The following is a 12,945-nucleotide window of genomic DNA, read 5'->3' as shown; positions in this document are numbered from 1 at the left end:
TGCCGTACAGTAGGGTACAGTGCAGTACAGTAGGGTGCAGTGCAGTACAGTAGGGTGCAGTACAGTATAGTAAGGTACAGTAGGGTGCAGTACAGTGCAGTAGGGTACAGTAGGGTGCAGTACAGTAGGGTGCAGTACAGTAGGGTACAGTACAGTAGGGTGCAGTACAGTAGGGTGAAGTGCAGTACAGTAGGGTGCAGTGCAGTGCAGAAGGGTGCAGTGCAGTAGGGTACAGTACAGTAGGGTGCAGTGCAGTACAGTAGGGTGCAATATAGTAGGGTGCAGTGCAGTACAGTGAGGTACAGTAAGAGCTGCTGAGATGAGAAGGGAGCAGTAGAATAACGAGGGGAGAAATGGGGAGACACTTTCCTAGACAAATAAACGCTAGGTGGTTGAGCAGGACCTCAATTCCCTGTGGTGAGACACACGTACGTACGGAAATCCATTGGAAACTCGACCCCAGTACTGGAGCAGGAGGGCATATGAGTCCATCCTTTCAAGTGGTTAAAGGTGTCTTGTATGTAATTGTTTGGCCTCTCCGGTGGTGGTAGGTGGGGCTGGTGTGTTTGGACAGGTTTGACGTGTCCTAGACAGACTGATGTTCAGTGCCTTCCTCTTTCCATTCACACCAGCAGCAGATAAGGGACTTCTTTCTTTCTCTCTCTGTCCTTTCTTTAACTTGCACTCGCAATTTCTCTCCCTCTCTCTTTCTCTCTTCCCTTGTGCTCTCTCTCGCTCTCTCACTCCCTCTTCCTCTCTCTTTCTCTCTCTCTTTGACTCACCCCCATGAATCTTTTTACACCTCTCTTTGATGTGTCCTTCTCCACGTTTGTTTTCCTTCCCTCCCCCTGTCTGAGTGTGGTGTCAGACTCTGGTCCTGACATGTCCCCCTGTCTGAGTGTAGTGTCAGACTCTGGTCCTGACATGTCCCCCTGTCTGAGTGTAGTGTGGTGTCAGAATCCTATCATGTCCCCCTGTCTGAGTGTGGTGTCAGACTCTGGTCCTGACATGTCCCCCTGTCTGAGTGTAGTGTCAGACTCTGGTCCTGACATGTCCCCCTGTCTGAGTGTAGTGCGGTGTCAGAATCCTATCATGTCCCCCTGTCTGAGTGTAGTGTGGTGTCAGACTCTGGTCCTGACATGTCCCCCTGTCTGAGTGTAGTGTGGTGTCAGACTCTGGTCCTGACATGTCCCCCTGTCTGAGTGTAGTGTGGTGTCAGACTCTGGTCCTGACATGTCCCCCTGTCTGAGTGTGGTGTCAGACTCTGGTCCTGACATGTCCCCCTGTCTGAGTGTAGTGTCAGACTCTGGTCCTGACATGTCCCCCTGTCTGAGTGTAGTGCGGTGTCAGAATCCTATCATGTCCCCCTGTCTGAGTGTAGTGTGGTGTCAGACTCTGGTCCTGGCATGTCCCCCTGTCTGAGTGTGGTGTCAGACTCTGGTCCTGACATGTCCCCCTGTCTGAGTGTAGTGTGGTGTCAGACTCTGGTCCTGGCATGTCCCCCTGTCTGAGTGTAGTGTGGTGTCAGACTCTGGTCCTGACATGTCCCCCTGTCTGAGTGTAGTGTGGTGTCAGACTCTGGTCCTGACATGTCCCCCTGTCTGAGTGTAGTGTGGTGTCAGACTCTGGTCCTGACATGTCCCCCTGTCTGAGTGTGGTGTCAGACTCTGGTCCTGACATGTCCCCCTGTCTGAGTGTAGTGTCAGACACTGGTCCTGGCATGTCCCCCTGTCTGAGTGTAGTGTGGTGTCATACTCTGGTCCTGGCATGTCCCCCTGTCTGAATGTAGTGTGGTGTCAGACTCTGGTCCTGGCATGTCCCCCTGTCTGAGTGTGGTGTCAGACTCTGGTCCTGGCATGTCCCCCTGTCTGAGTGTGGTGTGGTGTCAGACTCTGGTCCTGACATGTCCCCCTGTCTGAGTGTAGTGTCAGACACTGGTCCTGGCATGTCCCCCTGTCTGAGTGTGGTGTCAGACTCTGGTCCTGACATGTCCCCCTGTCTGAGTGTAGTGTCAGACACTGGTCCTGGCATGTCCCCCTGTCTGAGTGTAGTGTCAGACTCTGGTCCTGACATGTCCCCCTGTCTGAGTGTAGTGTCAGACTCTGGTCTTGACATGTCCCCCTGTCTGAGTATAGTGTGGTGTCAGACTCTGGTCCTGACATGTCCCCCTGTCTGAGTGTAGTGTCAGACTCTGGTCCTGACATGTCCCCCTGTCTGAGTGTGGTGTCAGACTCTGGTCCTGACATGTCGCCCTGTCTGAGTGTGGTGTCAGACTCTGGTCCTGGCATGTCCCCCTGTCTGAGTGTAGTGTGGTGTCAGACTCTGGTCCTGACATGTCCCCCTGTCTGAGTGTAGTGTGGTGTCAGACTCTGGTCCTGACATGTCCCCCTGTCTGAGTGTAGTGTGGTGTCAGACTCTGGTCCTGACATGTCCCCCTGTCTGAGTGTGGTGTCAGACTCTGGTCCTGACATGTCCCCCTGTCTGAGTGTGGTGTCAGACTCTGGTCCTGACATGTCCCCCTGTCTGAGTGTAGTGTGGTGTCAGACTCTGGTCCTGGCATGTCCCCCTGTCTGAGTGTAGTGTGGTGTCAGACTCTGGTCCTGGCATGTCCCCCTGTCTGAGTGTGGTGTCAGACTCTGGTCCTGGCATGTCCCCCTGTCTGAGTGTGGTGTCAGACTCTGGTCCTGGCATGTCCCCCTGTCTGAGTGTGGTGTCAGACTCTGGTCCTGGCATGTCCCCCTGTCTGAGTGTAGTGTGGTGTCAGACTCTGGTCCTGACATGTCCCCCTGTCTGAGTGTAGTGTCAGACTCTGGTCCTGGCATGTCCCCCTGTCTGAGTGTAGTGTGGTGTCAGACTCTGGTCCTGACATGTCCCCCTGTCTGAGTGTAGTGTGGTGTCAGACTCTGGTCCTGGCATGTCCCCCTGTTTGAGTGTAGTGTGATGTCAGACTCTGGTCCTGACATGTCCCCCTGTCTGAGTGTAGTGTGATGTCAGACTCTGGTCCTGACATGTCCCCCTGTTTGAGTGTAGTGTGATGTCAGACTCGGGTCCTGACATGTCCCCCTGTCTGAGTGTAGTGTCAGACTCTGGTCCTGGCATGTCCCCCTGTCTGAGTTGTCAGAGTATTCTAGTAGCCTGTTAAAACAACAGAGATTTACCTCAGTGTGCCTCTGACATTAAGCATGTATAGTATGTTCCCCAGCTCACTACAATCATCCTGCAAATGACTCATCAGTCTGAACAAATGGCACCCTATTTCATGTGGAGTGCACTTTTATTGACCAGAACCCTGATCAGAAGGAGTGCACTATGTAGAGGGAATAGGGTGCCATTTGGGACGCAAGATGAATAATGTGTGTGAGCCAAGCCAGTAAAAACAACTCTTATCAGTAGAAGTGAACTCACATGGTTTAAAGTGAGTGTCTTGACGAAGCTTGGCAGGAACAAATGTCAATTCTTATATGAAGATAAATACAAAATGGGACTTTTATTTGACCGTTTGTGGCGACTGATTGTTACCAATGATAAAAGTATCAAGTTCACTTCTGACCATTGTCATGTTAATGCAAATTTCCTGAAGAGACCTGAGCAAAGTCTGATAATTTTGAGGAAGAATGTTGACTTTTCTCATTGTGAAAAGATAGATAAATAATGTCTGGCATGTACACGAGTCCTTATATTTAGAGGTTCAGTCCAAGTAACTGCTAGTAGACTCTTGATTCATCACAGATGGTGTAGAATGTCAGACTTGAGGAGGACTCCAGTACCCAGCAGCCCTCACTGACAGGTTATTAATGGTGCCACATTTGATGAGGCATTACCATAGAGATAGATAGAGCACTATAGATGGCTATAACCAATCACAGACGCCATAATGTAACGCAGATACAAAGATGAGTCCTCTATCTATCTGTATGGGCATTACAGAGACTTTTAATAGAGTGTTAGGGGGGAGCACTGTAACAACGTTAACATGGGGAGTTCCACAGAGGCGTTTTTCTCACACACACACACACACACACACACACACACACACTATACCAATCCTGTGGATTTTCCTCCTCTTACGTTTTGTCTATTTGTTTGTTTGTCTTCCGTTTTAATGCTGAGACTTGTTGGTTCTTCCTTAGTAATTGACACAAACTTTGTCTTTAAGAAATAGTTTTCTAGTGTCTGTTTTTCTTGCCCTGACTTCTAATCGATGTTGTCATGTGAATAATGGTACTCTGTTTTTAGTACCTCAGCTTCTCTCCAGATGGCCTCCTTCCCTTTCTGTAGCTTGGCCTCTGAGTGCTGCAACTCCATGCTAGCTTCCCAGCTAACTTTCTCTCTGTCCCTCTCCTCCCTTCCCCCCTCTCTCTTTCACTCTCTTTTCTGCGTGCTGCTGCTGCTCCTGCTGTTCCCTCTTCTCCTCTGCTGCTCCATCCCTCGTTCGCTCCTGCTCTTCGTCTGTGGATCTATCCATCCTCCTCTCCCTCCTTCCGTCCATCCGTCCGTTGATCTGTCCATCACCACCAGTATGTCCTCCTGCAGAGCCCGTTGATGTTCACGGAGCAGATGCAGCAGGATGTCATCATGGTGTTGAAGTTCCCCAGCAACTCTCCCGTGGCCCACGTGGCCGCCAACACCCAGCCGGGCCTCGCCGCGCCCGCCATCATCACCGTCACCGCCAACCGCCTCTTCGCCGTCAACAAGTGGCACGGCCTGGCCGGTAAGAGGGGGATTGTAGGAAGTGGAGGCTAAAGTAGGATTATCTTGTAGAGGTCAGCAGGATTTAAAAAAAATTTTTAACCTTTATTTAACTAGGCAAGTCAGTTAAGAACAAATTCTTGTTTTACAATGGCGGCCTACCCCGGCCAAACCCTCCCCTAACTCGGATGACGCCGGGCCAATTGTGCGCCGCGCTATGGCTTGAAATGTACATTTAACCAATTCATTGAAATTCAACTCATATGTAGGATATGAGATATCAAGGATGTAAATGTTTTTATCATAAGTCTGATTTCATGTAGCACGTCAAGGACCGGTACACAGAGTAGAGAGTTTTGGAGCACACAGTTGAGGACTACACGTTTATCAACACACAGTATCGTATCCAAAGGCCTTCAGTCAGTATTTCTCTGTGTATCTCAACGAGAGCAGCCAATGGGCTTGTCTCTCATCTTCCCAGGACAGGACGTTGATTTCTGAGACAGTTGAGCGGTCCTCCTAAAAGGCAGGATCAAATGTGACACGTGCACTCTGCCAGCGTTAGGTTTCCCTTCCTCTTTGATGCATCAAGACCTCACTCCTCATGGTTTATTTATTAAACATCAACCCTGCTGTGGAATAACAGGGAAGGGGATATGGGATGAAGTCTGACGTTATGAAACTCAAAGACAATGAAGATTTGTAGATCTCCTTGAATTTGGAGCATTTTGTTTTGATGAGTGGATTTCATGTGATATTGTTTGTGGTTAGATCTTGAATTGTTATATTAGTGTTATTTTAACTTGTTTGTGGTACAAATCTGTATTATTAGAGGATGTTCAGATGTAAGGATTCACGATATTCTGTTATAAACTTGTTTATGTATTACTATGTATTATCAGAGTCTATTTGGAGCCACAGAAAACAGTTTTACATCTAAATGTGACTCTTTGGTAGAGCACTCTGGGGGACAATAGGCTTTGAGTGTGGCAAATTACATTTTAGCATCGCCCATATGGAACAGAAGCCAAAGTACTCCACAGGGCCAAATCACTGATATTAAACCCATCCTTCTTTCTGCATCCCACTCATTCCTTCCTCCCACACCTCTCTTTTCGTCTCTCTGTCTTTCTGTCCCAGGTCATCAAGGCTCCTCTGTGCAGGACCAGCAGTACCAACTTCCCGTGGAAATAGACCCCCTGATAGGTATGCCACTTGTCTGTGTGTTTGTATGTCGGTGTGTGTGCTCAAACGTGTGTGTGTGTGTCTCTCTGTCTGTGTGTGTGTGTGTGTGTGTGTGTGTCTCTGGGATTCATTGTGATGGCCCAAGGCAGTGTCCCTGGCCAGTAGCTTGCTGTTGTTTCCCAGCCCCTGCCCACCAACAGCCCCCCCCCCTCCCCCGTCCTCTCATCCCCTGAAATAAATCCTCCACTCTGCTCTCTCTTCTGCTAAACCATTTGCATGCAAATTGGAATGCAATGAGCTGTGGCCTGGACTGGTATTTCATCATCAACCTCTCCCCCTCTCCTCTATCTCTCTCTCTCTCTCCATCTCTCTCTTTCTCTCTCACACAGTTTTTCTTACTCTCTCTCTGGTTTAATTTGAGCGGGGGAAAGGATCTGTGTCAGTATAAATGAATATGAATGCGGTAATAATGTGTGATTGAGAATGTGCGGCGGGCGGATGTCAGGACAATATGGGCACCTCTCATCACTCACGACTTGTTGATGAGGAGGCGAGCAGAGCAGCGGAGCATTAGTGATGTATAGGATACACTGTCTGGGATAGAGTGGTCAGAGACAGAGCTCTAGTAATGTATAGGATACACTGTCTGGGGGAGAGTGGTCAGAGACAGAGCTCTAGTGATGTATAGGATACACTGTCTGGGAGAGAGTGGTCAGAGACAGAGCTCTAGTGATGTATAGGATACACTGTCTGGGAGAGAGTGGTCAGAGACAGAGCTCTAGTAATGTATAGGATACACTGTCTGGGAGAGAGTGGTCAGAGACAGAGCTCTAGTAATGTATAGGATACACTGTCTGGGAGAGAGTGGTCAGAGACAGAGCTCTAGTAATGTATAGGATACACTGTCTGGGAGAGAGTGGTCAGAGACAGAGCTCTAGTAATGTATAGGATACACTGTCTGGGAGAGAGTGGTCAGAGACAGAGCTCTAGTAATGTATAGGATACACTGTCTGGGAGAGAGTGGTCAGAGACAGAGCTCTAGTAATGTATAGGATACACTGTCTGGGAGAGAGTGGTCAGAGACAGAGCTCTAGTAATGTATAGGATACACTGTCTGGGAGAGAGTGGTCTGAGACAGAGCTCTAGTAATGTATAGGATACACTGTCTGGGAGAGAGTGGTCAGAGACAGAGCTCTAGTAATGTATAGGATACACTGTCTGGGAGAGAGTGGTCAGAGACAGAGCTCTAGTAATGTATAGGATACACTGTCTGGGAGAGAGTGGTCAGAGACAGAGCTCTAGTAATGTATAGGATACACTGTCTGGGAGAGAGTGGTCAGAGACAGAGCTCTAGTAATGTATAGGATACACTGTCTGGGAGAGAGTGGTCAGAGACAGAGCTCTAGTAATGTATAGGATACACTGTCTGGGAGAGAGTGGTCTGAGGCAGAGCACTTTCGCTCTCTCCTTTATTGTTCTCTCTCTCCTCTTGTTTTCTCTCATTCTTCCTCTCTCTGTTGCTCTCTGGTTGCTCTCTTGCAAATGTTCTCTCTCCTTTTCTTCTCTCTTTCTCTGTCTCGTTCTCTCTCTCGTCCAAACACACGTTTCCTCTAACGGCTGTCTAGTTAAAATGTCATTCCCAGCAGCTCATCTCCATCCAGATCCATTTCTCCCCTTTTATGACCCTCCTCTTTATATACTGTGTGTGTGTCATATCAAATCAAATGTGATTTGCTTTGTAACCAACAGGTCTAGACTAACAGTGATATTCTTACTTACGTGTCATTCCCAACAATGCAGAGAGAAATAAAATAGAGAAATAATAGAAAAATGCCGATACCAATTAATCGGCCAATCTTTATTTATTTATTTGTAATAATGACAATTACAACAATACTGAATGAACACTTATTTTAACTTAATATAATACATCAATAAAAACAATTTAGCCTCAAATAAATAATGAAACGTTCAATTTGGTTTAAATAATGCAAAAACAAAGTGTTGGAAAAGAAAGTTAAAGTGCAATATGTGCCATGAAAAAAAGCTAACGTTTAAATTCCTTGCTCAGAACATGAGAACATATGAAAGCTGGTGGTTCCTTTTAACATGAGACTTCAATATTCCCAGGTAAGAAGTTTTAGGTTGTAGTTATTATCGGAATTATAGGACTATTTCTCTCTATACCATTTGTATTTCATATACCTTTGACTATTGGATGTTCTTATAGGCACTTTAGTATTGCCAGTGTAACAGTAACAGTAACAGTAGCTTCCGTCCCTCTCCTCGCTCCTACCTGGGCTCGAACCAGGAACACATCGACAACAGCCACCCTCGAAGCAGCGTTACCCATGCAGAGCAAGGGGAACAACTACTCCAAGTCTCAGAGCGAGTGACGTTTGAAACGCTATTAGCGCGCACCCCGCTAATTAGCTAGCCATTTCACATCGGTTACACCAGCCTAATCTCGGGAGTTGATAGGCTTGAAGTCATAAACAGCTCAATGCTGTGAAGAGCTGCTGGCAAACGCACGAAAGTGCTGTTTGAATGAATTCTTACGAGCCTGCTGCTGCCTACCATTGCTCAGTCAGACTACTCTATCAAATATCAAATCATAGACTTAGTTATAACATAATAACACAGAAATACGAGCCTTTCGTCATTAATATGGTCGAATCCGGAAACTACAGTGCCTTGCAAAATTATTCGGCCCCCTTGAACTTTGCGACCTTTTGCCACATTTCAGGCTTCAAACATAAAGATATAAAACTGTATTTTTTTTGAAGAATCAACAACAAGTGGGACACAATCATGAAGTGGAATGACATTTATTGGATATTTCAAACTTTTTTAACAAATCAAAAACTGAAAAATTGGGCGTGCAAAATTATTCAGCCCCTTTACTTTCAGTGCAGCAAACTCTTTCCAGAAGTTCAGTGAGGATCTCTGAATGATCCAATGTTGACCTAAATGACTAATGATGATAAATACAATCCACCTGTGTGTAATCAAGTCTCCGTATAAATGCACCTGCACTGTGATAGTCTCAGAGGTCCGTCAAAAGCGCAGAGAGCATCATGAAGAACAAGGAACACACCAGGCAGGTCCGAGATACTGTTGTGAAGAAGTTTAAAGCCGGATTTGGATACAAAAAGATTTCCCAAGCTTTAAACATCCCAAGGAGCACTGTGCAAGCGATAACATTGAAATGGAAGGAGTATCAGACCACTGCAAATCTACCAAGACCTGGCCGTCCCTCTAAACTTTCAGCTCATACAAGGAGAAGACTGATCAGAGATGCAGCCAAGAGGCCCATGATCACTCTGGATGAACTGCAGAGATCTACAGCTGAGGTGGGAGATTCTGTCCATAGGACAACAATCAGTCGTATATTGCACAAATCTGGCCTTTATGGAAGAGTGGCAAGAAGAAAGCCATTTCTTAAAGATATCCATAAAAAGTGTCGTTTAAAGTTTGCCACAAGCCACCTGGGAGACACACCAAACATGTGGAAGAAGGTGCTCTGGTCAGATGAAACCAAAATTGAACTTTTTGGCAACAATGCAAAACGTTATGTTTGGCGTAAAAGCAACACAGCTCATCACCCTGAACACACCATGCCCACTGTCAAACATGGTGGTGGCAGCATCATGGTTTGGGCCTGCTTTTCTTCAGCAGGGACAGGGAAGATGGTTAAAATTGATGGGAAGATGGATGGAGCCAAATACAGGACCATTCTGGAAGAAAACCTGATGGAGTCTGCAAAAGACCTGAGACTGGGACGGAGATTTGTCTTCCAACAAGACAATGATCCAAAACATAAAGCAAAATCTACAATGGAATGGTTCAAAAATAAACATATCCAGGTGTTAAAATGGCCAAGTCAAAGTCCAGACCTGAATCCAATCGAGAATCTGTGGAAAGAACTGAAAACTGCTGTTCACAAATGCTCTCCATCCAACCTCACTGAGCTCGAGCTGTTTTGCAAGGAGGAATGGGAAAAAATTTCAGTCTCTCGATGTGCAAAACTGATAGAGACATACCCCAAGCGACTTACAGCTGTAATCGCAGCAAAAGGTGGCGCTACAAAGTATTAACTTAAGGGGGCTGAATAATTTTGCACGCACAATTTTTCAGTTTTTGATTTGTTAAAAAAGTTTGAAATATACAATAAATGTCGTCCCACTTGTTGTTGATTCTTCACAAAAAAATACAGTTTTATATCTTTATGTTTGAAGCCTGAAATGTGGCAAAAGGTCGCAAAGTTCAAGGGGGCCGAATACTTTCGCAAGGCACTGTATCATTTCAAAAACAAAACGTTTATTATTATCGCATACACCCTGACTCTGCGTGCAATGAACGCAAGAGACGGCACAGTTTCACCTGGTTAATATTGCCTGCTAACCTGGATTTCTTTTAGCTAAATATGCAGGTTTAAAAAATATGTACTTCTGTGTATTGATTTTAAGGCATTGGTGTTTATGGTTAGGTACACATTGGAGCAACGGTAGTCCTTTTTCCGCGAATGCGCACTGCCTCGATTATATGCAACGCAGGACACGCTAGATAAACTAGTAATATCATCAACCATGTGTAGTTAACTAGTGATTATGATTGATTAATTGATTGATTGTTTTTTATAAGATACGTTTAGTGCTAGCTAGCAACTTACCTTGGCTTACTGCATTCGCTTAACAGGCAGGCTCCTCGTGGAGTGCAATGAGAGGCAGGTGGTTAGAGCATTGGACTAGTTAACTGTAAGGTTGCAAGATTGAATCCCCGAGCTGACAAGGTAAAAATCTGTCGTTCTGCCCCTGAAAATAAGAAAGTGTTCTTAACTCACTTGCCTAGTTAAATAAAGGTGTAAAAAAAAAAAAAATGGCCAAATCGGTGTTCAAAAATACCGATTTCCGCTCAGCTCTGTTTTGTCATTTTTCAGCACCAGGCCACACGCTCCACATCACATGTATAATGCGTGTGGTGAGGGGATATTTTCTTAACGTGTCATTTATGTATTTATACTTCTCACATTCCACAAGGAGCTTCAGTTTAAACACAGTAAATTGTATTTGGCTGGCGGGGCGGCCGTGGCGGGGGGAAATGTTGATAATTGGTTGAAGTACTCGTCAGACATGGCGTGCTGGTCTCTGTCAGGGATGCCTGGGCCGGACCCTCACCTGTTCATCTTGAGTTAGAGCAGAAGAGAGAGAAAGGGAGCCTGAGAGAAAGGGAGGATTAAGTTACAGAAGTCTAGAACCTAATGTGCTTGTTTGTTCCCTGGACACAGATTAAGTCTAGTCCAGGACTAAAAAATATTTTTAATGGATAATTCTGATAATGATTTAGGATTCGACATAATCTTTGTCCGGGAAACTGGCGCAGCATATCTTAATATCTATATATCCACCCACTACAAAGCACTTAATGAGAGATGGCTACGTCTGCAAGGCCAAGGAAATGCATCAGTCCAAAACAGACATGGCCCTGCCTTTGTTTTAGTCTGTTATTTATTTTGTCCTCACTCACTCACTCACTCACTCACTCACTCACTCACTCACAAACCTCCAACCCAGCGATAAGGGGCCAAAGTGGATTTAATTTATGCTGTCCTGACTATGCGTGGCTCCTCTCCTCTTCTTAGCTATTGGAAGTCTCTTCTCCTTCTGGGGAGAGAGAGAATATGCACGCTCATCGTTACTCAAACTCTTAGGCCCAGTGGAAAATGTGAAACCCTTGTAAACGCCACGTCCTAGATGTTTTATGTATTCCCTCACAAATCAAAATGGTGCTGCTGCCGTGGCGACGAACGTGCGTAAACGCCATGCGTGACAAATGTCGTAGTTGGTGGCTCCAGTAATGGTTTGATGTCTTTGTGAAAATGATTAACGCGGCGATATCGTAAAGGAAAACAGTCAGATTTTATACAATACGTTTTTCCTCAGACTTACATGCTTTACCTAATGAATTACTGTGCAACATCTCAGTATGTATTTCTCTCCCTCTTCCTCACCTCCCCCTGTCCCCTCCTCCCTACCCCTCTATCCCTCTCCCCATCTCCCCCCCCTCCCCCTCCCTCTCCCTTCCTCCCTCCCTCTCTCCCTCCTTCTCCTTCCCCCTCATCCTTCCACCTCCCTCCTCCTCTCCTTCCCCTCTCCAGCCAGTAACGTGGGGACCCACCGTCGTCAGATCACAGACCTGTTGGACCAGAGCATTCACATCCACTCTCAGTGTTTCATCATCACCGCAGACAACCGCTTCATCCTGCTCTGTGGCTTCTGGGACAAGAGCTTCCGCGTCTATTCCACTGACTCAGGTACAGCCTTTACAAATTTGCTCTACCGAGTTCTATATAGGCAACTGACCAAAGTACAACCTTTATTGTAGAGTGACTTCAGAGTCCTATTCACTCCACTGCCCTTATGCATATGTTCATTAAGACATCGATATAGTAATCTGACCCAGGCACAGTTTTTATACTTATTGCCCCTACAGATTCTTATCTTCTCTGACTCAAAGTACAGCCCTTACAACATAGATCCATATGAGGACTGTGTATATATCACCGACTCAGAATCAGTACTTATTCTAGAATCTAGAGCAACTTCAGTCTCAATATTCACTCCCCTTCACCCCATCAGAGCCCCGTGTTCTCAACTGATTCAGCCTTTACTACACAGCTCCATCTGAGTCCTGTGTGCTTCACTGACTCAGGAACAGCCTTTTTGTATTTTGCTCTACCACAAATCAAATGTATTTATAAAGCCCTTTTTACATCAGCAGATGTCACAAAGTGCTTATACAGAAATCCAGCCTAAAACCCCAAACAGCAAGCAATGCAGATGTAGCAATACACCCCTTCTGAGTGCTCTGTAGTCAACTGAACCAGGCACAGCCGTTCAAATATAGTTCCATCAGAGGCCTGTATTCTCCCCTGACCCGATTACAGCCCTTATTCTAGAGCGTCATTCAGTGTCCTATTAACTTCACCATTCATTTCACAGCCCCTAATCATCGGCCCTTCCACAAGACACCTAATCCATCAGGTACAGCCTTTATAGTAGGTGTAGGTAT

At 46.0% G+C, this 12,945-nt stretch overlaps 1 protein-coding gene across 10 annotated transcripts in view; it reads left to right on the top strand.

Annotated features, from left to right (window-relative positions):
- LOC110497375 (lipopolysaccharide-responsive and beige-like anchor protein) overlaps positions 1–12,945 on the top strand; it is a 319,123-nt gene that overhangs the window by 272,788 nt on the left and 33,390 nt on the right. For 5 of the 10 annotated variants that reach the window (XM_090210434.1, XM_036954302.2, XM_036954300.2 and 2 more), the window contains 3 exons: positions 4,534–4,711; positions 5,830–5,895; positions 12,032–12,187. In XM_090210434.1, coding sequence (XP_090066560.1) covers positions 4,534–4,711; positions 5,830–5,895; positions 12,032–12,187 — 400 coding nt within the window. Of the gene's footprint in view, positions 1–4,518; positions 4,712–5,829; positions 5,896–12,031; positions 12,188–12,945 lie in introns of all 10 variants that reach the window. The other 5 variants (XM_090210433.1, XM_036954299.2, XM_036954301.2 and 2 more) reach the window with 1 other exon arrangement.

This window comes from Oncorhynchus mykiss, chromosome 19, assembly GCF_057628025.1.
Source record: "Oncorhynchus mykiss isolate SJ-2025 chromosome 19, ASM5762802v1, whole genome shotgun sequence".
NCBI classification, from domain to species: domain Eukaryota; kingdom Metazoa; phylum Chordata; class Actinopteri; order Salmoniformes; family Salmonidae; genus Oncorhynchus; species Oncorhynchus mykiss.
This window is presented reverse-complemented; position numbering and strand designations above follow the sequence as displayed.